Source organism: Lithobates pipiens, unplaced genomic scaffold (genome assembly GCF_037356315.1).
Source record: "Lithobates pipiens isolate NorthernLeopardFrog02 unplaced genomic scaffold, aLitPip1_a1.2 Scaffold_18, whole genome shotgun sequence".
Taxonomy (NCBI): Eukaryota; Metazoa; Chordata; class Amphibia; order Anura; family Ranidae; genus Lithobates; species Lithobates pipiens.
This window is the reverse complement of record NW_027507758.1, coordinates 323,532,706-323,558,012: the sequence shown is the minus strand read 5'-3', so window position 1 is coordinate 323,558,012 and position 25,307 is coordinate 323,532,706. Positions and strand designations below refer to the sequence as shown.

The 25,307-nt window shown below is 44.3% G+C and overlaps 2 protein-coding genes across 7 annotated transcripts in view; one reads left to right on the top strand and one right to left on the bottom strand.

The window, feature by feature from the left end:
• RARS2 (arginyl-tRNA synthetase 2, mitochondrial) overlaps positions 1-11,513 on the bottom strand; it is a 91,769-nt gene extending 80,256 nt beyond the window's left edge. The window contains exons 1-3 of one of the 3 annotated variants that reach the window (XM_077487277.1): positions 11,349-11,513; positions 6,484-6,557; positions 1,296-1,389 (exon numbers count right to left, since the gene is read on the bottom strand). In XM_077487277.1, the coding sequence (XP_077343403.1) occupies positions 1,296-1,389; positions 6,484-6,557; positions 11,349-11,384 (204 nt within the window). In that variant the 5' untranslated portion in view covers positions 11,385-11,513. Of the gene's footprint in view, positions 1-1,295; positions 1,390-1,440; positions 1,529-6,483; positions 6,558-11,348 lie in introns of those variants that run through there. The other 2 variants (XM_077487278.1, XM_077487279.1) reach the window with 2 other exon arrangements.
• A 22-nt stretch (positions 11,514-11,535) lies between these two features.
• ORC3 (origin recognition complex subunit 3) overlaps positions 11,536-25,307 on the top strand; it is a 214,572-nt gene continuing 200,800 nt past the window's right edge. For 2 of the 4 annotated variants that reach the window (XM_077487275.1, XM_077487272.1), the window contains exon 1: positions 11,536-11,618. The gene's annotated coding sequence lies outside the window, so the exon portion shown is untranslated. Of the gene's footprint in view, positions 11,619-18,478; positions 18,600-23,649; positions 23,708-25,307 lie in introns of all 4 variants that reach the window. The other 2 variants (XM_077487273.1, XM_077487274.1) reach the window with 2 other exon arrangements.

The following is a 25,307-nucleotide window of genomic DNA, read 5'->3' as shown; positions in this document are numbered from 1 at the left end:
ACTTCTTCCGATTGGCTGAGACACAGCAGCGGCGCCATTGGCTCCTGCGAATTTCAAAGTCAGTCAGCTAATCAGGGGAGAGAGTGGGCAGGGTCGGGGCTCCGTGTCTGAATGGACACACGGAGCTGTGACTCGGATACAGCACTGCCATAGGAAGCTGTTTTTTTTTTTTTTTAAGACGTGCCTTTACAATCAATGCATCGAAGTAAAAAACCTTCTGGGTGCAGGTATTCCCTCCAGCCCCCCTGCATACTTAACCGAGCTCCAACTTTATTCAGCAAGGTGCAATCAGAGCAGTGGCTCTCCCAGGTCTCACTTTCCTTGCTCTGTGTGTGAATGAGCAATGTCCATTTGCAGAAGCATCAGCGAGTGACCCAAAAAGGATCGGTGCTGCTTTGTGCAAAGGCATTGCACAGATCAGGTAAGAATAAGGCTCTATGCACACTGGAGCTCATAAACTGCAGTTTATTGGAGTTTGGGCGTTTTTTGAAAGCCCATAAACTCCACTCTATGTTAGCCTATGTGTCCATGCACACATGGATGTTTTTTAGCTTAATGAGCAGTGGAGTTTATGGGCTTTTTTCTGAACGCCAGAAATTCGGGCTCAAAGTGCAGTTTTTCACCGCCAAAAAACGACAAATGCTGATAAACACGTATAAACGCGCATGAAATTAGTGTTCGGCGTTCTATTTTTTCAATGCACTGTGGGATTTTTGGAGTGTCCTCTGTATTTTTATTAAAAATTTCCCTAAACGCTAGTACAAAACGCTGTTAAAAGCATGTTTTTCAACCAGCGTTTTCTGCCAGAAATCTGGCTTCCAGAAAAAGCTTTTTTGAGCTTCAGTGTGCATGGAGCCTTACATGTTTGCTCCCCCCCCCCCCCCCCCCATATAACCTTTAGAATCCCTTTAAGCCTTTGGGTTATACCCACTGCCTACAGGTGGACCGAATTATTGCCAACTAAAAACTGTAGGCCAGCCCAGGATGACCCTTCCGCACTACCAGCATGTTTCAGTTTTGCAGTAAAGCATTGCAAACAGCATCATCTGAAATCCTTAGACACATTTTCAAATTCTTTTAGTCAATGGTGGTTCCTTTCTTGTCAGCTCCCTTTGTCTTTCTTATCATTGAAACACAAACATACACCTGAAGTATTCCAAGAATGCCCTTAATTTATCCAATGTTCCTCAGAAATTTTCCCAAATACCCATATAAAAAGAGATTCCTGATGACACGAATAGTAAAAAGGAATCTTATACAGTCAAGAAATGTTTATAAAAATATCATGGCAATACCTTAGATGCAAGCTTTTGTGCGTTCGTTTGACATGCTGCATTAAATTGGCCTCCAGGCACAGAATTAACATAAAGCTGAAAATCAGGGGAGTCTCTGGAGATCAAATTAAAAAAGGAAAATCATTTATGCAAGTCTTTCACTTACTGAACACTATAGTTGTTTTAATGTAAATCGTGCGACCGTTCAATATTATATAAAAAATCCTCAGTGGTTCTTGAAAGCCTTGCCGTTCCTTTAAAATAGACAATGCGGAGATGACAAGATAAATTGCAGCTTATGTGAAAACCTTCTAAAACAAAAAGTATGAATTGCTTACTTTACAAAAAAAAAGTCTGTTGTGTAAAAATTGAAAAAAAATATATAAAAAAGTGTTTAAATTAAAATGCAAGGTTACCAAGAAAAGAAAACCAGCCAACCTGAAAAAGAACATTAATACTCAACTCCAATTTTCACTAGTGACATAGTGACCAGCTGGTGAAATCATAGCGCCCACCTGAGAGATGCAGCCATCTGACATAGCAATAAATGTATAAGTGTTGGTTGCTGGGATAGCGCTCTTTTTTTTTTTTTTTTTTTTAAATCAAGAGATTTGCTTTAACATAAACTTCAATACTTTCAACAGAAAAAAAAAAAAAAAAAGTTTGGCATTAATGATTAAGAAAAAAAAAAAGACAGACAGAATGTATAAAATTATTAGGTACATTATTACAAAAGTTAAATTAAAATTAGCTGCAGTATACACAGTGATGAAAATAATTATTTGATCCCCTGCAGATTTTGTTAGTTTGCCCACTTACAAAGAAATGAAGGGTCTGAAATTGTTATCAAAAAGGTGTAATTTTAAATGATAGAGATGGAATATCAACCAAAAAGCCAGAAAAAAAACCCCACCACACACGATACAAATGCTATAAATTGAGTTGCAGTTCTGTGAGTAAAATAAATATTTGATCCCCTACCAACCAACAGTAATTCTGTCTCCCTCAGACTGGCTACAGTATATGCTCATGTGGTACACAGATTAGTCCTGTCAATTTAAGAAGGTGCTCCTAACGAGATCTCATTATGTGTATAAAAGACACCTGTCCATAGAAGCTCTTTCTTCCCTTCAAACCCACAATCATGGTGAAGACCAAAAGAGCTGTCCAAGGATGTCGGGGACGAGATTGTAGACCCGCACAAGACTAGAATGGGCTACAAGACCATCAGCAAGGAGACAACTGTTGCAGCGATTATTCGCAAATGGAGGAAATACAAAATAACCATCAATCGCTCTCGGTCTGGAGCTCCATGCAAGATTTTGCCTCATGGAGTAAGGATGATCAAAAGTGAGGGATCAAGCAAGAACTACACAGGAGGAGCTTGTGAATAAGCTCAAAGCAGTTGGGACCACAGTCACCAAACAAGCTATTGGTGATGCAATACGCCACCATGGATTGAAATCCTGCAGTGCCCGCAAGGTCCCCCTCCTCAAGGCGGCACATGTACAGTGAGGGAAAAAATAAAAGTATTTGATCCATAGTTACATAGTAGGTGAGGTTGAAAAAAAAAAAAAGTCCAACCCATGTGTGTGATTATAAGTCAGTATTACATTGTATATCCCTGTATGTTGTGGTCATTCAGGTGCTTAGTTTCAAAAAACTATTTATTAACTATTAATGCACCCCGAAGGAAAAGCACCACCTGTGGAAGGGAATTCAACATCCTTGCCGCTCTACAGTAAAGAACCCTCTACCCAGTCTAAGGTTAAACCTCTTTTCTTCTAATCTTAATGATTGGTCACATGTCTTATTAAACTCCCTTCCACGGAATAGTTTTATCCCTACTGTGGGGTCTCCAGTACGGCATTTGTAAATTGAAGTCATATTCGCTCTCAAGCGTCTTCTCCAGAGAGAATAAGTTCAGTGCTCGTAACCTTTCTTCATAACCAATATCCTCCAGTCCCTTTATTAGCTTTGTTGCCCTTCTCTGTACTCGCTCCATTTCCAGTACATCCTGAGGACTGGTGTCCAGAACTGGACCAGAGTCTTGTAGAGCGGGAGAATTATTGTTTTATCTCTTGAGTTATTCCCCTTTTTAATGCATGCCAATATTCGGTTTACTTTATTAGCAGAAGCTTAGCATTTCATGCCATTACTGAGCCTATCATCTACTAGGACCCCCAGGTCATTTTCTATCCTTGATTCCCCCAGAGGTTCTGCAACCAGCGAGTAGATTGCATTCATATTTTTTTTGTCACCCAAATTAATTATTTTACATATTAAACCTCATTTGCCATGTAGTTGCCCACCCCATTAATTTGTTCAGAACTTCTTGCAAGGTTTCCACATCTTGCAGAGAAGTTATTGCCCTGCTTAGCTTAGTATCGTCCGCAAATTGAACCCGTTTACCCCATCCTCCAGGTCATTTATGAACAAATTAAATAGGATTGGTCCCAGCACAGAACCCTGGGGGATCCCCTGCTTATTCTGTACATTTTCCCCACTTACAAAGAAATGATAAGTCTCCATTTTTAACAGTGAGAGACAGAACAAAAACAAAAATATCCCCCCAAAAAAAAAAAAAAATGCATTTAAAAAAAAAAGTTATAAAATTGATTTGCATTTCAATGAGTGAAATAATTGACCCCTTTGCAAAACATGACTTAGTACTTGGTGGTAAAACCCTTGTTGGCAATCACAGAGGTCAGACGTTTCTTGTAGTTGGCTACCAGGTTTGCACACATCTCAGGAGGGATTTTGTCCCACTCCTCTTTGCAGATCCTCTCCAAGCCATTAAGGTTTCAAAGCTGACGTTTGGTAACTCGAACCTTCAGCTCACTCCACATATTTTATGGGATTAAGGTCTGGAGACTGGCTAGGCCACTCCAGGATCTTAATGTGCTTCTTCTTGAGCCACTGCTCTGTTGCCTTGGCCATGTGTTTTGGGTCATTGTCATGCTAGAATATCCATCCACTACCCATTTTCAATTCCCTGGCTGACAGAAGGAGGTTCTCACCCAAGATTTGATGGTACATAGCCCTGCCCATCCTCCCTTTGATGCGGTGAAGTTGTCCAGTCCCCATAGCAGAAAGACACCCCCAAAGCATAGTTTCCACCTCCATGTTTGACGGTAGGGATGACGTTCTTGAGGTCATAGGCAGCATTCCTCCTCCTCCAAACACGGCGAGTTGATACCAAAGAGCTTGATTTTGGTCTCATCTGACCCCAAACTTTCACCAGTTCTCCTCTGAATCATTCAGATGTTCATTAGCAGACTTCAGACGGGCCTGTACATGTGCTGTCTTGAGCAGGGGGACCTTGCGGGCACTGCTTGATTTCAGTTCTTCACGGCGTAGTGTGTTACCAATTGTTTTCTTGGTGACTATGGTCCCCCAGCTGCCTTGAGATCACGGACAAGATTCTCCTGTGTAGTTCTGGGCTGATTCACTGTTCTCATGATCATTGAAACTCCACGAGGTGAGATCTTGCATGGAGCTCCAGACAGGAAGGTTTACTGTTATTTTGCGTTTCTTCCATTTGCAAATAATCGCACAAACTTGTCACCCTCTCACCAAGCTGCTTGGCGATGGTCTTGTAGCCCATTCCAGCCTTGTGTAGGTCTACAATCTTGTCCCTGACATCCTTGGACAGCTCTTTGGTCTTGGCCATAGTGGAGAGATTGGAATCTGATTGATTGCTTCTGTGGACAGGTCTCTTATACAGGCAACATGCTGAGATTAGGAGCACTCCCTTTAAGAGAGTGCTCCCAATCTCAGCTCATTACCTGTATAGAAGACACCTGGGAGCCAGAAATCTTGCTGATTGATAGGAGATCAAATATTAATTTCACTGATTAAAATGTAAATCAATTTATAACTTTTTTGAAATGCATTTTCTGGATATTTTTGTTGTTATTCTGTCTCCAACTATTAAAATAAACCTACCATTAAAATTATAGACTGATCATTTCTTTGTCAGTAGGCAAACGTACAAAATAAGCAGGGGGTTCTAATACTTTTTTCCCCTCACTGTACAGGCAAGGCTGAAGTGTGACAATAAGCATTTAAATGATTCAGAGAAATATTGGGGAAAGTGCTGTGGTCAGATGAGATCAAAATTAAGCTCTTTTGCATTAACTCGACTAACCATGTTTGGAGGAAAAAAAATGCTGCTTATGACTCCAAAACCATTCCTATGGTCCAGCACGGAGCTGGAAACATTATGCTTTGGAGCGGTTTCTCTGCTAAAGGTACAGGCCGACTTTGCCGCATTGAGGGGCCAATGGACAGGGGCATGTAGTCTAAAATATTGGATGAGAACATTCTTCCCTCAGCCAGAACACCTAGCCAGTCTCCAGAGCTTAAACCTATAGAATGTTCACGGAGGAGGCTGAAACTTCGAGTTGCCAAGTGACAGCCAAGAAACCTGAAAGTGGTTCTGCACCTAAAAAAAAAAAATATATTAAAAGCCAGCAGCTACTAATATTGCAGCTACTGACTTTTAATAAAATCACACTTACCTGTCCCAGGGTAACAGGTGACAGGTAACAAGAGCGCGTCTCTTCAGATCCCCCGCTGTGTCCTGGGAACTGTGTGTTTCCCCGAACACAACGGGGGGGGGGGGGGGGGGTGTCTGTGGCGGTCTGCCCGGAAGTGGGTGCAGATACCTGGATTATCCAGGTAACTGCACACCCCTCCCCCCTGAAAGGTGCCAATTGTGGCACCGGAGGGGGGGGGAGGGATAAGACGAGTGGAACTTCCCCTTTAGGGTGAAGAACCGCTTTAAGGATTTAGAGAAGATCTGCAGAGAATCTGCAAAATCCCTCCCGAGGTGTGTGCAAACCTGCTAACCAACTACAAGAAGTATCTTACCTCTGTGTGTGCCAACAAGTTTTTCTCCACCAAGTCATGTTTTGCTTGGGGATCAAATAATTATTTTACTCACTGAACTGCAACTCAATGTATAATAATATTTTTGGCTGACATTCTGTCTCTATCATTTAAAATACACCTATGATAAAAATGATGGACCTTTCATTTCTTTGTAAGTGAGCAACGTTACAAAACCTGCAGGGGATCGAATAATTATTATTATTTTCCCCACTGCACAGTGCTTAAAATGGGTAAATACACCAAAGTTCTAGACCATAGAGAGATAAGCCAGACAAAAAGGGGGGGGGGGGGGGGGGGTTGGAGGATGTCTTACTGTTTTCTGTGGACTTGAATTGCATGAATGTGTGGGATCAGTTTTTCTGGTGGCAACCCTAAAACTTGAGAAACCTGCAAAAAAATAAATAAAATAAAAAAGTTGAGTAAGTTGTCAATTTTTATGACTGGGCCACAATCACAGCCCTTATTTCTTTTCTTTTTCTTCAGCTTGTAAGAAGAAAGTGTAATCTTAGATTTGACATTTTCCTAATTTTTGTTTTCCCATGACACTATTTATCCAGTTGATCTCAGGAAGGTTTTACCCCCTTCATGACCAGGGCATTTTTTTTCTATTCAACATTGTAATACTTCAACTACTGTTATAAAACATTAAAAAAAAAAAAAAAAAAAAATCTTTATAAAATTTAGGCGAAAAAGTATTCTGCTATATATCTTTGGTAAAAAAACAAAAATCCCAGTAAGTGTATATTACCGTAATTGGTGTGTGCGAAAGTTATAGCATCTACAAAATATGGTAAATATACTCCCATTTACAGAGCTATGATGCTATACTGGTAATGGTGTGATCAGCGACTTATAGTGTGACTGTGATGGTATCAGTTAGCGCCAGATTGCCTGGCACCCTACCTGAAAGGGTCACTGACATTAATACAGTGATAAACCTGTACATTGCTGCTTTAAAGACACTGGCTGGGAAGTGGTTATCATCTAGGGACAAAAGGGTTAACTGTGTGCCAAACAATGTTTAATGTGTGCTGGTTTTACTTTACTGTTTGAGGGAAAAGAAACAGCCAGATCGCTGTTCCTATACACACACACACACACACACACACACACAGAGTACTGTGTTTTTGTAAACATGTGGAATTGGCTAAAAGCTGCCAAACACAGCACAGGCCAGCAGGGAGCGTGTGCACATACACGCAGACCAAACCCAGAAGGCCAATCACGTACATGTTCATGCCTGTACCTGCTGCCTGCTAACAGTATATTTACTGTGAGCAGTCAGCAGGTAGCTAACTTACATCTGCAAAGAATGAAGAAAAAAGAAAGAAAATATAATATATAACCCAAAAAGCAAACATTTATGAACATTTAACAATACATAGCGTAAATGCTGCTCATCCTCAAAATAAAATTGATACAAGATTCAAATGTTTCCCCTAGGGACATTTGAATGTAGACAATAAATACTTCCTTCATTAATGAATAAAATTACATTATAACTTAGTACAAAATTAAGACATTACACTTTAAAAAAAAGAAAGAAATTGAGCCCTAGTATGCATCCCAATAAGTACACTTTTGTCCCTGTCTAGGATAGGACTACAACACTGGTCTATTTTACAATTCCTCCAATAGACTGTCTTGCAAAAGAAAAAAAAAAAAAAAAAATATGTCCAACGCGTTTCAAGTACAGCAATCAAAATCTTCAGGGGATGAAAAAGAGGTATCTAATTGGAACACATTTGTTCGATACATATAAAAAAAAAAAAAAAATGAAGTAGCCAAAACACCTCAAAATTAGGCTACTGAGAAAACATTCCAGTGAAAGTTGGATTTATTAAGAATATACGAGAATCATTTACAGTGTACAAAATCCAAGGCCCTTAAAAAAACTCAGGTGTCATTTTCCAGGATCTATAGACCACTGTCAGGTCGGTGGTGTTCATCACGAGAACACCCCAAATAAATTTGTAAATTATTATGGTTTACATTTTTATTTTCCTTCATCTTTGAGAACTATCTTTGCAATTGCACATATTGTTCAATGGAACTGTGAAGGGATCTCTGCTTCATGTTATACTAAGGTATCGTTTCCCTTAAAGGAACAGGCACAATTTGACCCGATTTCTGTAGATTAAAATATAAAGCGCACATTGTGGAGTTGTTTGGTTCACAGAAGATTAGTGTGGAGCACAGATTGAAGATTTACCGTGAGTTAAATACGGGACCAAATTTCCTCTGGGATCACTTCTCCTGGTAGGGTTGTCCTGGGGTTAACCATATCTCTCATGTTTTCAGAACAATATTTTTATTTCTTTAGAAGAGTTGAAAGATATGCATGGTGTAGCCAACAATTTCTTTTTTAAATATTTGTTGTTCTGCCATGCTTATTAGGATGCAGTTTGGGGCTTCAACCCTAGAGGTTCTACCATCTTATCCTAATATTGCTAAGTTAGTTACCACTATATATAACCGTCTTCAAGTGGCAGGGGCCAATCCCTTTCAGGTCTTGCATCGCAAATGGCTTATACTGGTTCCTGGGCTTATGGTAGAAGGTTAAGATGAAGCCGCATAGTTTGTTTTCAGGATATTAGTATGGCAGATAAGCTCACACGATTTAAGTTTATCCATTATCTTCACCATTCCCCCCCCCCCCCCCCCCGACTCGTATGGGCTTTGGGTCTGTTGTCACCTGTCTCAGTTGTAGACTTGGAGGCGCTGACCTTCTCCATATATTCAGGGTTTGCTCACTCCTGTCTACCTATTGGCATGCTCCGTTTTCCTTTTTTGAAACTATGCTTCACCTTCCAGTGCCTCGCACCCCAGAAGTTGGACATTTTGACATTTTAAATGGACTTGCTACCATGTACCCATGACACATTTTTATTTGTTTGCTCTTATTTTATTGAATTGGAAAAATCCTGTTTCAACGTCAATACAACAGTTCTACAATACAGTGAATGCTCTTTTGCCTTAAAGTGGTTGTAAACCCTCCCCCACAACTTTGTCCCATGTAAATCAACATAAAAAACCCTAATGAACACTGCTTGTAGATATCTCCTTACTTGCTTAGTATTGTTGTAATCCTTTTTTGTTCTTTAGAATGACGTCACTGAGCATGCCCAGATATCCCCTCATTTACGGCACACTCTCTATGTGCTTATATATCTGTCATCAGGACTTCCTACGGCACAACACTGATATCCCAGGAGGCTGCTAATCACTCAGAGCTTCCTCCTACACACCATGTGACCTCACATACAGTGTAAAGCAGGGCATGGGACAGAAATAACTGCAGTCTTATCAGCTGAAGCTGATAGGACTCATACAGGCAAACACTAGGTAATCAGCACAAGTAAATACTATGAAATAAAACAAGTCAGCTATGAACAGGGAAGCAGGGTTGCCATATAAACGTTGGATTGAGAAGGAGGCTTGGTTAACAGTACAGGAACTGCTCAATGTAAGGGCGGAAATACACTCCACTGTGGACTCAGAAAACAATCGTTAAGATGGCGCTGCCTAACCCCTGGAAACAAGTTTTTTTAAAGTTTCTTTAAACAGTAAGTAATATGCGATTTGGGCTGGATTACAGTGGCTATAGTCTGATAATTACTTATTATAATGGACTAAATGAAAAGAAGCATCAGAGTGGGAGAGTTTACGTCCTCTTTAATTTAGGTGGATCTACAAAGGGCAGGCCTGCCCCAAGTAGTTTTAAAAAATTAAAAATTTCGCAGCCCTGACTTGACATTTCTGAGTCCTTTTGGGGGGACACTTCTCTGTTTCAACTGTCTTAATCCCTCATGTATGCCTCATTACTGTTCTTGGTCTAAGGGGACTGCTTCCCTGGTATATGCTTCAATGTCTATGTTCATCTTTACAGAAAATCTGTAAGGTGACCTTACACTGGACCCCCTCCCTCCCAGTCCCCAATCTGTCAGGCATTAATGTTGGGCTCGGGCGTGTTTGGATCAAACCCGACAGGAAGTCGTCACTGCACACTGCCAACCAGAGGCCGCAAGGCATTTCCCGCCCGCTGTCCATTCAGACAGTGTCCCCCATCACATAGTGTCCGCCCTGTACTGCGCTTGCGCAGTACGGGGGACAAGGAGAAGCCGAACATCTCCGAAGATAAACTGCGCCTGCGCACTGTGTCCAGGTTCAAGCCCCACCATCCAAGTGGACATAGAGTTAGAATAAAAAAAGAGCCGAGTGAAGCCCTCCAAGCGGACATAGAGTTAGAATAAAAAAAGAGCCGAGTGAAGCCCTGTTACTATGAGCAACCACATGTCCACTTGGATGGTGGGGCTTCAATCTGGACTCAGTGCGCTGGCGCCGTTCTTCTTTGGAGACTTCCGGAGTCTTCTTGTCCTCTGTACTGCGCAAGCGATGCGCCAGTGCAGTACGGGCCGGACACTATTCGATAGGCGGACACTTTTTGTCAGAACACCGGCAGCTGCACATATACATGCTGCCTATGATTGGTGGTGTGCAGTGGCGGCTTTCTGGCGGGATCGATCCAAACATGCCCGAGCCCATTGCTAGTGCAGCTGGAGTGGGGGAGCCCGGGAGCTACCTCCCACTCCGTTTCAAATCTGATCTAGCCTGGATGAGCTTGTGTGAATGTTGGCACCCGATCTGTGCTTTGCACTGCAACGGGAAGTTTTGCATTGCTTTGAGCAGCGATCCAAGTGTTTTTGTATGGGTCACAAGGTCCACAGGGGTAGTCAGGATATTTATAGTTACTTCATCTTTTCATTTTTTGTGAAAAGGTGAACTTACCTGTTAGGATGTGCATCATAAGGTGTGTTATGATGGGTGACAACATTCAATATGAAGGGTGTTGAAGACATGCATCCTCATACTTGTTTTATGAAGTAAAAAAGCACTGGTAAGCAAATCAAATAGGTGCGACTCTAACCACAAGGTGTATTCTCCATGATTAGCAGTTTGTTATAGCACTGCTGATGATGATGATGGTGGTGATGGTGGTAGTGGTGCTACACTAATAGTAACAAATAAGAACATACAGCTGACAGTCTCACCGCATTACTAATACTTTCCTTGTACAATACTGTTACATTCTACCCTTGAGTATCCTGTCATGGAGTGCACAGACACAAGGAGTGTGAGGCTATGCAGTACAGATAGGAGGAAGGACACAGCTCTTACCTGCTCTGCTATTGCTCTCCTGAACATACAAGCCATGTCTCCCCCTGTGTAGTGTCACAGCCCCGCCGTATAGGAAGTCAGTAGAGGAGACAAGCACCAGGTCATTGGGAACACATGAAGCAAGGACAGGCAGGAAGCAGCATGTGAGATGCTAGTGACCCGCAAGAGCCCCGCCCCGGAACATGCTCTCCACCAATCGTAGGCTCGTTCTCCGCTCTGACCTCTCTGTGGAGGGAAGTGTAACGGTGTGGGGACTGAGCAGTGTGTCGGGTATGTGTATGTTCTGTAAGGTGTATGAGGGCTTTCTATACTATAGTCCTGTTTATTTAGAGGTGGCACACAGAGCCGAGGGGGGTGCTGGGCACTTGTATTATGAAAACACACTACACATAGGGTTGCCACCTTTTCTTCAAGCCAAACCCGAAAACTTTAGTGTCCCAAAACATCTGGGGTGGCAAGGTTCGCCATCACTGCACTATACGATTGGAAGAGTCCTGGAGCACTGTTGTCCCAATGATAGTAGTAATGCAGCGTGCCATGGTGAACAGTAGGCGAGTCTAAATTGCAGTAACAGTGTGAGGTGCTTATAGTGGCATGCTTACATAAAACAAAAGTATTTTTGTATCCATAAAATATTCTTAGATTAGAAAAAAACAAATGTCGATAAATATAGGAACTTAGCCTACTTTAACCACTTCAATCCCAGGCACTTTCACACCTTCCTGCCCAAGCCAATTTCCAGCTTTCTGTGCTGTCACTTTTTAAATGACAATGGCACGGTCATGCTACACTGTACCCAAACTACATTTTTATAATTTTGTTCCCACAATAGAGATTTATTTTGGTGGTATTTGATCACCTCTGAGATTTAAAAAAAAAAAATTTTTTACGTTTTTTTCTTTGTTTTTGTTTTGTAAATAAGTATGATTTCTCCTTCACTAATAAGATGACACTGACGGGTGACACTGAAAGGCTGCACTGATGGGTACCACTGATAGATGGCACTGAAAGGTGGCATTGATGGGCACTGATGGCTGGCACTGATTTCACTGGTGGCTCTGGCAGGCATTTTTCATGGCACTGATTGGCATTTCCCTGGTGGTCTAGGGTGACATACATGGTGGTCCAGCATGGTGGCTATCCCTGGTGGTCTTGGGCGGGCATCCAAGGGGGGGGGGGGGGGCTGAGCTGATAAACAATGAGCACAGACCCCCCCCCGGCGTCAACTCTCCTCTACTCGCAGACTGACACACCGTAACAGCGATCGCCACAATGCATGCCCCCGGGGGGCGCACAGTGGCTTGATATCCTGACAACGTCATATGTCTGGTCAGGATATTGCAACCGATTTGCCAATGTCATTTTGCGATATGGCAGGCGGCAAGTGGTTAAAAGTGGACAGTGTCAGTCAGCAAAACAGTGGACAGTGTCAGTAGGGCATTAAATCATAGACGTGCATAGTGGACGGCGCTAGTGTCAGAGTGGACATGATTCAAAACCTGGACTGTCCAGGTGAATCTCGGACAGGTGGCAACCTTAACTACTGCTCGCTTAACCCATTCCATTTAATCAAATGTAATAAGAAAGTGATATAACACCTCTTCCCTGCCTGTCAAGTGCCGTCTGAAGAGCAATCCAAATGTGGATTGCTCTTCAGAGGGCACCATATGTGTAAAGGAGACCTAAGGCCCCGTACATACTATTGGATTTTCTGAAGATTTTTTGTCTTCAGGTTTACCAAAACCATGTAGTGCAAGGGCCTGCCTGATTGCATACAAATTGAAACTCTTAAGGTTTGACCTCATATTATATGGTTTTAGTAAATCTGAAGAGAAAAATCTGTAGAAAATCTAATAGTGTGTATGGGGCTTAAGTCTGTTCAGCCATTCCAGTATTTTCTGTCAATTCAGTAGATAACTGCGGACAGGAACAGGACTATTAGGGCCAGTTCACACCAGATGCAGTTCTGTTTTTTCTGCACCAATACAGTCAATTCCGGTCAGTTTCTGCACCAGAAACTGACTGCATGGTGTGAATTAGAGCCATTGGAATACATGGAAAACACTGCATGCATTTTTAGTGCATAAAAAAAGCACACGGAACTGAATGGAACTGTGTCTGGTGTGAACTGGCCCATAATGTTTACTTTGGGACATTGCTGAATAACTTCATGGTTTGTAGCCATTACAAAAAAAAAACTTCCCTGGGCCCCATCTGCTTAGCTGGGGAAAGGAACAAGACTATTTAGGGCCCTTTCACATTACTCTGCAGCAAAATCTGCAAGCAGCAAGATTTTTTCTGTGTGTTTCTGGATTGCCTGCACTTGTGAAAAATGCACACGTGACTCAAAAACCTACCAAAAACTTGAACGGAAAGCTGAGTTTTTGGTGTGGTTTTTCAAAACCGCACCAAAGATGCAGCATGCAGGACTTTTCAAAACGCACCACACCCACAGTGCAGTGGTGTGGAAAGTCTCATAGGATTTAAAGGGAAACATTTTTCGTGCAGAGTAAAAACGTAGGAAAAACGTATCAGTGTGAAAGGGGTCTTAGGCTACTTTCACGCTGGTGCAAATTGTAACAGTTCCTGATGTGGCTTTCAGCAGCTAGGTGTGGCTGCTGGCCCCCTTCACTATTTTGACATTTCGCCAGTCTAGGGTCAAGCAGCGATCACCTAATCATTGGCCGTTCAGAGAGGCACGAATAGCTGTGACCCCTGCTGAAATGTCATTATAGTGAAGAAGGTCTGCGGCCGCACCTACCCACTAACCGCTGCAACAGGAATCTGTGATACCTGCCGCTACTATTCACACCAGCCCTAATCGTCAAGGGTAATATAGCCATCCACTGTTAGTGCTTTGCCTTCCTTGAACAGTTTAAATGCTAATGTACAGCACATTACTGGAGGTGGACTTTAAGAAAAATGGTCAGGGAGGAAAAGAAGCTGGAGAAGGGCTTTAGGCTTGGTTTACACTGGAACTAGCTGCGGATCGCACAGGAATGCTGTGCATGGCCGTACCCTGTTTCAGGGATGAATCGGGGATGAATCTTTGCCTGAATTTGGCCTTAAAACTGAGTCAAATACGCACACCGTTTCTGTGCAGTCTGCAGCCGCCCCGGAGATATGTAAACCGGCTCCATAGAGAGCCAATCACAATCTCCTGTCATGCAAATTGGATGCGGTGAAACCCACATTCAATTTGCATAGGTGTGAACCAGACATTCCCTAAAACTTTCTAAGGTAACAAAAGATGCCTGAGTTGCTCAGGCACCTTAGCAGGACTAGTTAAAGCTTATCAGGGAGCAGCGGAGTAATCCTTAATGCAGTGGTTCTGACAAATAAATCAGAGTCCCGACAATTCACCGGGGCATGTAAAAAAATCAGAAGGCAGAGGTCAGTAGTATGGCAGAGGTAAGTAATATGTAATGCAGAGGGTAGCCATCACTGACCCACACACAATCACTGGCAGCCCCTGTGGAGATCAGTCTTGTCTATCCTGCCCCCAGGTTAACATCCTCACAGATGCACACAGGCAACCACTGAGTTTTGTTTTCTGTCCATCATGCACCTCCTCCTCATCTTACCAGCAGAGACAAGCAAGGTAGTAACTCTTCATTAACTCCTCACCTCCTGATCAATTGATTACTCTGAAGCACTCCTAACAACAAGGTTACCAGGACATGAGACTGATCAGGCTGGTGAAGGAGCAGAACCGGTAATTCTTATCTGTCAGCAGCAATCAAGCTCCAGACCTCCACTTCTCTTTTAATCTGCCAGGGGGCATGTAATTGCCTGGAAATTACATGCCCCGGCGGATTGATATAAAGGGGACTGGGACTTTTGTTTAATTGTTGGGAGCCTCAGCCGCTGTACAACTTTTATCCCACTGCTGACTGGTTTACCTAGTCATGTTCCTTCCTCAGCCCCCAGCTGCTGCCCGATAAGCACTAGCTTTGCTCCATCCCCCGACCCCCAGTTGCCACAGTCCGATCTGGGTTCCAGGGAGACTGAAAACCAGATACATTGTTCAAAATTATTCAAAAACCAGTACTGTCCGAGTGAATCCATGACAGGTGGCAACCCTAACTACACAGCGTGCTACCTAGACTTGCCACCTCATCCCTTTAAATCCAAACACATATTAATTACACAGGTTCTGTGGCTGATTAAGGTGTAATTAAACTGCCTTATCTGCATTAAATTAGCCTCAGAACCTGTGTAATTCATATGTGTTCAGGTTTAAACAGATGAGGTGGCAACCCTAGTGCTACCTTAGAGCCGGGGGCAACAGGACTTCCAACACGACTTTTGTAGGCAACTTGGACACAACTTGTCAACACGACTTGGGGTGACTTACAACATGACTTTAACCACTTGAGACCCGCGCTATAGCCAAATGACGGCTACAGCGCGGACCTCCTTTGCTGGGACTACATCTATTGACGTCGTCCCGTGCACGAGCGGCCTGCGCGCCCCCTGAGGGGCGCGCGCAGCACGCTCTGTGATCGGCGAGTCTATGAGACTCGCCTGATCACAGATCCGAGCAAGGGGTCGATCCCGACCCCTTACCATGTGATCAGCTGTCAGCCAATGACAGCTGATCATGTGATACAACGGAGTCGGTAATCGGCTATTATTCCTCCCCGCGCTGACAGCGCAAGGAGAAAAAAAAAGAGCCGATCACCAGCGGCCGTGATCAGGACATCAGTCCCGATCACGGCCAGCTTACCAGTGCCCACCTGCCCCCCTCAGGAATAAATAAGTTCCCCCCCGTAAGTGCCACCCAGTAGTGCCCACAGTGCCACCCACAATCTGCCTCAACAACGGTGCTGCACCCCAGTGTCATCTACCAGTGCCCATCAGTGTCATCTACCAGTGCCCATCAGTGCCCAGCAGAGCCACCTATCAGAGCTACCTATCAGTGCCACCTATCAGTGCCCATCAGTCCCATCTATCAGTGCCACCCATCCGTGCCACCCATTCGTGCCATCTTATCTGTGCCCATCTTTGCCCATCAGTGCCGCCTTATCTGTGCCCATCAGTACTGCCTTATCTGTGCCTATCGGTGCTACCTTATCTGTGCCTATTAGTGCCGCCTTAACTATGCCTATCAGTGCATCTGGGCAGGAGGGGGGTTTAAGTGCCCAGTAAGCAAGTGGTTAAAGTCGCCCCAGGCCAGGCGACTTTGGCCGTGGCCAATCAGAGAATGAGCTCTCAAGGGGGAACTCCACGACAAATTAAAAAAAAAACGGCATGGGTTCCCCCTCCGGGAGCATACCAGGCCCTTAGGTCTGGTATGGATTTGGGGGGAACCCCCCTACGCCGAAAAAACGGCGTGGGGTCCCCCCCAAGGTCCATACCAGACCCTTATCCGAGCACGAAGCCTGGCCGGTCAGGAAGGGGATGGTGACGAGCGAGCGCCCCCCCCCCCCCCTTCCTGGACCATACCAGGCCGCGTGCCCTTAACATGGGGGGGTTGGTGCTTTGGGGGAGGGGGCGCCCTGCGGCCCCCCCCACCCCAAAGCACCTTGTCCCCATGTTGATGAGGAGAAGGGCCTTTTCCCGACAACCCCGGCCGTTGGTTGTCGGGGTCTGTGGGCGGGGGGCTTATCGGAATCCCGGCCCCCCACCCTATGTGAATGAGTAAGGGGTACATCGTACCCCTACCCATTCACCTGGGGAAAAAGTGTCAATAAAAAACACAACACAAGTTTTAAAAGTAATTTATTAATCAGCTCTGGGGGTCTTCTGACGACTTCTCCGCTCTGTTTGGCCTCTTCTCCCGGTGTCCGGCCTCTTCTCCCGGGCTCCTCCGCTGTCTTCTTGGAGCTCTTTTACTAGCAAAGGAGCCCAGTCTCCTCTTCCTTCTTCTCTCGGCCGCTAGCATCCAAATAAAGGGTTAAATGCTCCCGTGTATCGCCACCGCTTCGGCAGCTGTGCCCATTCATTTCAATGGGCAGGAGTGGTGGAGCAGCTGCTTGCAGGACTTATTTTTAACAGCACCTCAGTGTGAAAGTACTTTGGCTTTCACACTGGGACTGCAGGGGAGGAGTTTTTTTGAAGCACTATTTTTGGCCTAAAAGTGCCTAAAAAACACCTCAGTGTGAAAGGGGTCTTAAAGTTTAAGTTCACCTGTTGGAACATGTTACATGGTCCACCGTTTTTAGGGTGGAACATGTTTCAGCTCCTGCAGCTGTTCCCCTTTCCTGTGATAGTGGGTGGGGGATTTCCTCCACTTGCCCGCTGTCACAATTTAAATATATAATGCAGCCATGCGGGGCTCCACCTATGTATCATTGTCAGCCATTGATGCTGATGGCATGTAGTTCTCAATGGACTGTGAGGGTGTTGGTGAGCTCTCTCATAGTCCATTGAGCTTCCTGGACTTCAGTAACTGCCTGCGGGTACAGGGAGTCAGTGTACTGACAGTCTGCAAGAGCCTGATGTTGCATCCTGCTGATTGCAGGTGCAATGCTTTACAGGCTCCCAAGAAAAAAAAATGCAGTCATTATTATTTTGAACTGCTTGCTGACGGTATAACTTACATATACAGTGGCAAAGCAGCTCTTCTGCACCAGTTCACTTACTAGGTTTGTGATCCAGCACTTCGGGGTAGGGGGGGGGCGCACGCTGCTGGTGACCTGGCTGTGCTGTGATTATACAGAGTGGATGGCGGCCAATGGATGATCAGAAGGCAGAGCTCTGTCCCGTCAGCGGGGAAGTAATGCATTTTCTTTCCCCACAAAGCAGGTGATAAAATCCATTTTCTTATCGTACATCACTGGACACAGAGCCATAGTAGTTACTATGTGGGTTATAGGCCACCTTCAGGTGATGGACACTGGCACACCCTAAGACAGGAAATCCTCTCCCTATATAACCCCTCCCACTACTGGGAGTACCTCAGTTTTTTCATCAGTGTCTTAGGTGTTGGGCACGAGTAAAGATGTGCTGTGCTGAGCTCCAATGAAAGATTCCTTTTCTGGGGCAAGCTATGCAACTGGATCCATTCAAAGCGTCTTTTCTAGGCCTATTAAATGGTACCTGGGCCTCGTATCCGAAGAAACAAGGTTTTGCCTGTAACGTTTCTCTTTTTAGAGAGCTGAACCTCGGGAACTAATGCTTTACAGGTCCAGGAGTGTGGGTTCCCCCGAGGGTCCCCGGTCTCTGAAGGTTTGGTAACAGAGCCCACCGTGAGGGGGGAAGATTGGGTCTGTCAATTTTACCACAGAGAACCCTGCGGCCGGAAAGGTAAGTGGAGACTTCTAAGAAATTTAAAAAAGAAAAAAATGTTTCTTATGAAATGCCTCCTTTAAAAAAAGTAAATATTGTCATGCCTAAGAGTCACCACTGGGGGGCTGTATAGAGCACGTACCTTGCCATGCTTTCCTCAGAGATCATGCTGTGCAGCAGAAACAGCAGCCTTCCCTCCGGCAAGCAGCTCAGACCTTCAGTAAGATTGGTGGGGGGGGGGTTTCTTCACTGAATCTCCCCCCACCTGGTCCAAGCTGCCCCTCTTCTTAGAAAGGCGGAAGCCAAAAATGATTGGGGATGCCGCTCTGTTTGTTACACCACCCCTGCACGGCGGCCGGTCTCGGGTCTCCTTGCCATTTAGTAGCTTTAATCGCATCCCAGTGTGGGACAAAATGCGTTAGTGTTCCTTTCCATTACCCTGGACCCTCAAACTGAGGAACTGGGGGCGGGAGAAGATTAATTTTTCTCGGGACCGTGGTGAGGCTGATGACCCCTCTTCTGAGGGGTCAAAAGCGGGGGGATCAGCTTCACTATCTGTAAGATTGATGGTGCAATTTTTTACTGAATGGTCTGCTCCACATTTATGTAACCTTAACTGAGTGTTTAGGTTCGGGAAAAAGGCGCCTCAAGCTATGCATGCCTTCCCTGTCCATTCATTGCTGGAAAATCTTTTTGTATCTGAGTGGGATCACCCAGATAAGCATTTTTTTCCTCTTAAAAAGTTTTCCACTTTATCCTATGGAGGGAAAAAAATATTAATTCAGGTGGGGATACCAGCAATGAAAAAAAACTAAAATTCACGTGGGGATACCAGCAATTGACGCTGCTATATCCTCTGTGAATAAAAGTTACACTTGTCCGGCAGACAGTGCTCAAATGCTTAGGGATCCAACGGATAAAGAGTTGGAATTCCTATTAAAGTACACTTTCCCTGGCAGGTTGAGTGTTTCAGCCTGTACTGATGGTAATTGGTCGATCCTTGAGAGACCAGTTTAAACAGGTGCTCAAGGTTATCCTGTTCAGCAGGCCCAGGATCTGGCAAGCTACTAGCAGCTTTATTCTTGCAATAGTTGCTATTAGAGATTCTATCCTTCAGGCCTCGCGCCTTTCACTAAGCGCCATGCAAGAAGCTCTTGGCTAGTCTTCCTTTTTGCGTTGAAATGGCTGTTTGGGGATGATTTGGGTAATACATCCAAAGAATTTCTAGTGGAAAAAGGTAACTCTTTGCCATTTAAGAAAAGGAGTAAACGTATTTCATTTTAACAAGCTCCTTCTCCAGCGCCAGTAGCATCAGCCTCCAAGCAGTCACGATGGCCTCCGCCGTTTTTCTCAGATGAAACGTTCCTAAGGATCCAGAGAAAAATAAGTTTTTCTTTCAAGCATTGAACCATCTTTTGACAAAAAAGTGATCGTGGTGGTCCCCATGAAAGAGTAGGGGTTGAGGTTTTGTTCAAACATTTTTTCACGGTGCCAAAACTGAATGGAGATGTTAAACCCATTCTGGATCTCAAAAATCTAAATGGTTCCTGAATATCCGCTCTTTTTTTTTCACATCCTAAAAGGAAGAGAACTTCTGGCGTCAATTAACATTAAGGATCCATACCTCCATGTGCCTATTTCTCCGCTCACCAGTAATATCTACTTTCAAGGTAGAAAATCTTTATTTTTAGTTTGTAGCTCTGCTTTTCAGTCTAGCTACTGCACCTTGAGTGTTTACAAAGGTTCTGGTCCCTCCTCTAGCCAGATTAAGGGCCCAAGGTATAACGATTATAGTTTACCTAGACGATCTGCTCTTGATAGACCAGTTGTTAGCCCGCTTAGACCAAAGTATGGTCACCACATTAAGTTGTTTGGCCCAGAGAGAGGTGAATAATATCTGATCTTGGGCAGAAAACAATGTCCTATTGGCAGTCTTCATTCTAGGAATAGAAAATTGGCAGGCGGTCTACTTGAGTTGCCAGCAGTTGTTCCCTGGAGAATGGTTCCTTCACCCCGATACCTTCCTGTCAATATGCCAAAATAGAGGATCCCACACGTAGATCTGTTTGCATCCAGATTCAACAAAGAAATCGACAGCTTTGTGTCAAGAACAAAGGATTCGCTAGCATGCAGAACAGATGTCCCGCTATTCCCGTGGAATCAGTTCTCACGTATTTATGCGTTCCCTCCTATTCTGCCTGCGTCCACGACTTCGCAGGATCAAGCAGGAAGGGAAGTCAGTGATTCTTGTGGCCCAGGAGATCTTAGTATGCAGAGATCATAAAGATGGCGTTAGGGGTCCCATGGACCCTACTACCACGTCTAGACCTTCTCTTGCAAGGTTTGGTATTACATCCAACCTTACAAACACTAAATGTAATGGTTTGACTATTAAGTCCAGCATTCTGAAGAAACGAGGGCTGTCAAGTTCAGTGGTATCTACCTTGGTTAATGCAAGGAAACCAGCCTCCAGAATCGCATATTATAGAGTCTGGAAGGCATATGTCTCCTAGGTTGAATCCAGGAGTTGGCACCCAAGGAGGCATGTCATAGGTAGAACCTTTGACTTTCTGCAGTGAGTACTTCAAAGGCCAGGTCTCGGCCTTATAGGTATTGTTTCAATGACCACTTGCTTTGCATTCTTTGGTTCGTAGTTTTTTTCAGGGGGTAACACGGCTTAATCCCCCGGTTAGGTCAACCCTGAACCCTTGGGACTTGAATCTAGTTCTGTCAGCATTACAAAAACAGCCTTTTTGAGCCAATATGACATATTCCCTTGGTCCTTTTGACAAGGAAACTAGTTTTTATGGTAACCATATCCTCTGCAAGAAGGGTATCAGAGTTGGCTGCTCTTTCTTGTAAAGAGCCATATTATTATTCACAAGGATAGTATTGTGTCCTCATCCTAACTTTCTACCGAAGGTATTTTCGGGTTTTTTATCTAAACCAGGATGTTGTTCTACCTTCATTTTTTCCAGAACCCTGTTCTATGGAAGAAAAATCACTACATTTTTTTGATGTGGTGAGAGCAGTCAAGGTCTACTTAAAGGCGACTGCTCAGATTCGAAAAACTGATGTTTTGTTTGTGTTGCCTGAAGGTCCTAAAAGAGGACAAGCAGCATTGAAATCTACTATTTCTAAATTGATTCGACAAGTGATTGTTCAAGCTTATGGTTTGAAGAGGAAAGTTCTACCTTATCATATTAAAGCGCACTCCTCCAGGGCTGTTAGTACTTCCTGGGCACTCCACCTGGGCTGTTAGTACTTCCTGGGCAGTGCATCACCAAGCCTCCATGGCTCAAATCTGCAAGGCCGCAACTTGGTCTTCAGTCCATACATTTACCAGATTCAATCAAGTAGATGTAAAGGGTCATGAGGATAGCGCCTTTTGGGCACAGTGTGCTGCAGGCAATAGTATAAGTCCTCAGATCTCACAGTGCCCTACTTTTGTTGTGTCTCCCTCACTTCAGTTGGCATTGCTATGGGACATCCCACATAGTAACTACTATGGCTCTGTCCCGTGATGTACGATAAGAAAATAGGATTTTTATAACAGCTTACCTGTAAAATCCTTTTCTTTGAAGTACATCACGGGACACAGAGGTCCCTCCCTTCTTTCTGGTATACACGTGTATTGCTTTGAAACAAAACTGAGGTACTCCCAGTAGTGGCAGGTGTTATATAGGTAGTGGACTTCCTGTCAGAGTGTGCCAGTGTCCATCACCTGAAGGTGGCCTATAACCCACATAGTAACTACGATAGCTCTGTGTCCCGTGATGTACTTCAAAGAAAAGCATTTTATAAGTAAGCTGTTATAAAAATCTTATTACTTCTCTTAGTAAAAGCACCTCACGCAGTACACCAAAACACTGACTAGGCATACATTTAACATTTTGATCAACCTAGATGTTTAACCCTTTCCCAACCAGTGTCATTAGTAGAGCGACAGTGCATATTTTTATCACTGATCACTGTATTAGTCTCACTGGTTCCCAAAAAGTGTCACTGTCAGATTGTCGGGCGCAATATCACAGTCCCACTATAAGTCGCTGATTGCCGCCATTACTGGTAAAAATAAATAAATAAATTCCAATTTATATCCTATAGTTTGTAGACGCTGTGACTTTTTGCACATGGGGAGGTTTTTGGCAGAGTGTGTGTGACTCAGGGCAGCTGGGGTCTATGGGCATGTCTTTTTTTTTTTTTTGCGGGGGTCCCTGGTGGCACCTGTTTCCAGGAGGGCTGTTACAACCTGGGGGGCATGTTTTGCATCACATGAGGGGATGGTTATAATCTTTTCACCTGTTACATGGCTTGTTCTTACTGGGGTTGGTGGTCCATTGGGCCTCTGCTTTTGTTGACTAATTCCAGTCATATGGCAGCACCTTGTACCACCTTTGTTTTACTGCTGTCATTTGGGAGTGGTCAGCATGAGGGCACCTTCCAGTCCAGCTCCTGAACACCCCTCACCAGCTGGACTTGCAGGTGTCACTTAGCGCACGTTACAGTCCAGACCATCCACACACAGTGGCTTGGCAGGGGTCACACAGTGCATGTATTGTCTGGACCTCCTCCACTCTAGGGTTATTCCCTGTGTTTCTATAATCAACAAGTCAGGCATGGTTCAGTTACGATGATTTCTTTTTCAAACCTGATTTCAATAATCCATGCATTGTTACAAGTGGTAGCGTTGATATATGATGGTTTTGTGGCTCATACATTTTTACATGATCATATTTTCATGTTAGGCTTATGGCGTTGCACCACTGCGGGGTCACCCATCAGGTTTATGGGTGCTAACAGATTGAGATGATCGTTTCTAATTGACATGTGCAGTGGCAAGTCTCCTCATCCATTTCTCATATGTTTCACATTTTGGCTTTCATGCATCATGCCATTTCACTACTCATATAGTGGCCTGACAAGTATACTGGTTCATCAGGCCTGAGTTTACGTTTTTAATTTGCCTGCTATGCCTCAGGTTGCTCGGCCTCTGTAAATTTATGGGTTTTAAACGTTTTTCAGTCCTGCTCATACGTTGTATTTCATGGTGGTCCTCGTTCACCAGGTACAGGCCTTGCCAGGAAAAAACAAACAAAAAAGAGGGCAAGGAATCTATGTCAAAGGTAAGATATGGTTACTTTTAATGTGTATTTGTTGTCATATCATACATGGTACATGATTTTTGCCTCACGTTTTAGGTCACGGCATTCACCACTTCAGTAGTTGCCTATCATGTTTATAGGTACCAATGGGTTGAGATGATTGTTTCTTATTGACTTGGGTGGTGGCAAGTCTCCTCATCCGTTTCTCATACAACATACGTTTGACTGTTTCATACGTTTTTACTTACCATACTGCTTTTTGACATACTGAAGCTGCAGGAAGCAGGCTGGGGGAGTTGTTACTGAAGGGGCCGCCCCCTGGGCAGAGAGTTCTGTTTTTGTACATGTATAACATGTTCTGCCTAGTCCTCTCCTGAAAGTGGTGTAACAACCCTATGGTCAAGAATAATGGAGCTGTATCAGTCAGTGAACTTCAGAGAAAAGGATTTCATGGTGAGTACAAAAATAATTTTTTTTTGCCCCTTTAGGCATACTGACCATGTGACTACAGCACTCCCCAGGTCACTTTGCCCCTTTCCTAATACGGTCTACTAGAGACTCGGAGTACGAATCCAGCCTTGTAGTAACTTCTTATGGCGTATTAAATTCTCTTGTGTCAGGTTGAATTTTTACACAGGGAATCTGCAATATACATTTGCAATCGCACTCCTCATAAACGAGCGCAGTGATGGTGTATACTACCAAAGACTTCTCCATCTCAACAGAAATCCATCCCTAAGATTCACAGCAATCATTTTGCAAATATTTGTACAGTGACTAGCATGGACCCAGGCAGACTTCCCTTTAAGCCTTACCACTGTTTCAGTCTGGAAAAGCTTGTGATAGGTTTATTCAAAGCATTCTTTCAAACTTTTCCACAAAAGTTTCCGGATTATAGAGGTTGTAAACCCCTGCGTTTTTTCAGCTCTATGCATTGAGGTGCAAAACCTCTTGTAGTGCACCAGAGCCCCCCTTTTACTTACCTGAGCCCGATTGTTTCTGCGCCAGGGAGGAGCACACCCGCTCCAGCTGGTGTCTCGGGTCCTGATTGGATAGATTGATAGCAGTGCAGACATTGGCTCCTGCTGCTGTCAATCAAATCCAATAATGTGGGAGCCGAGTCCTGCTGTCTGTCAATGGATGCAGCAGCAGGACACAGTGCGTGCCCGCATGGGTGCCCCAAGGGACAGCGCTTTTCCAATGGGGCCCTTGAGAAGAGGAGGACTAGATTAGCTTGTGCAAGTCCTCCAATCTCCTTTGGAGGCTTTGAACATAAAAATAAAGATTATCGTTCAGAACAGGCATTTGTTGAGGAAAGTTTACATCCTAACCTAGGTATTGTCCCAATAAGTATCTCATAGAACAGGGCTTGACAAACCCCAGGCGCCAGGGCTCCATGGCCACCTGAATGCTCCATGCACCCCCCAAACACCCCCCCTGTTATGTACCCCGAGCTCCACTTGAACATCTGCGGGCCCAGGGCCAGCATAGCTGGTGCTGCCGGGTAAAGGGGAGGGAGGAGAGCAGAGATGCGTTTGCTCTCTTCCCCTACTTGTTGCTGACTCGGAAGTGATGTCCCCATTAACAGTTTCCCTGGTCATTAAGGCCGGAAAGAATGTAA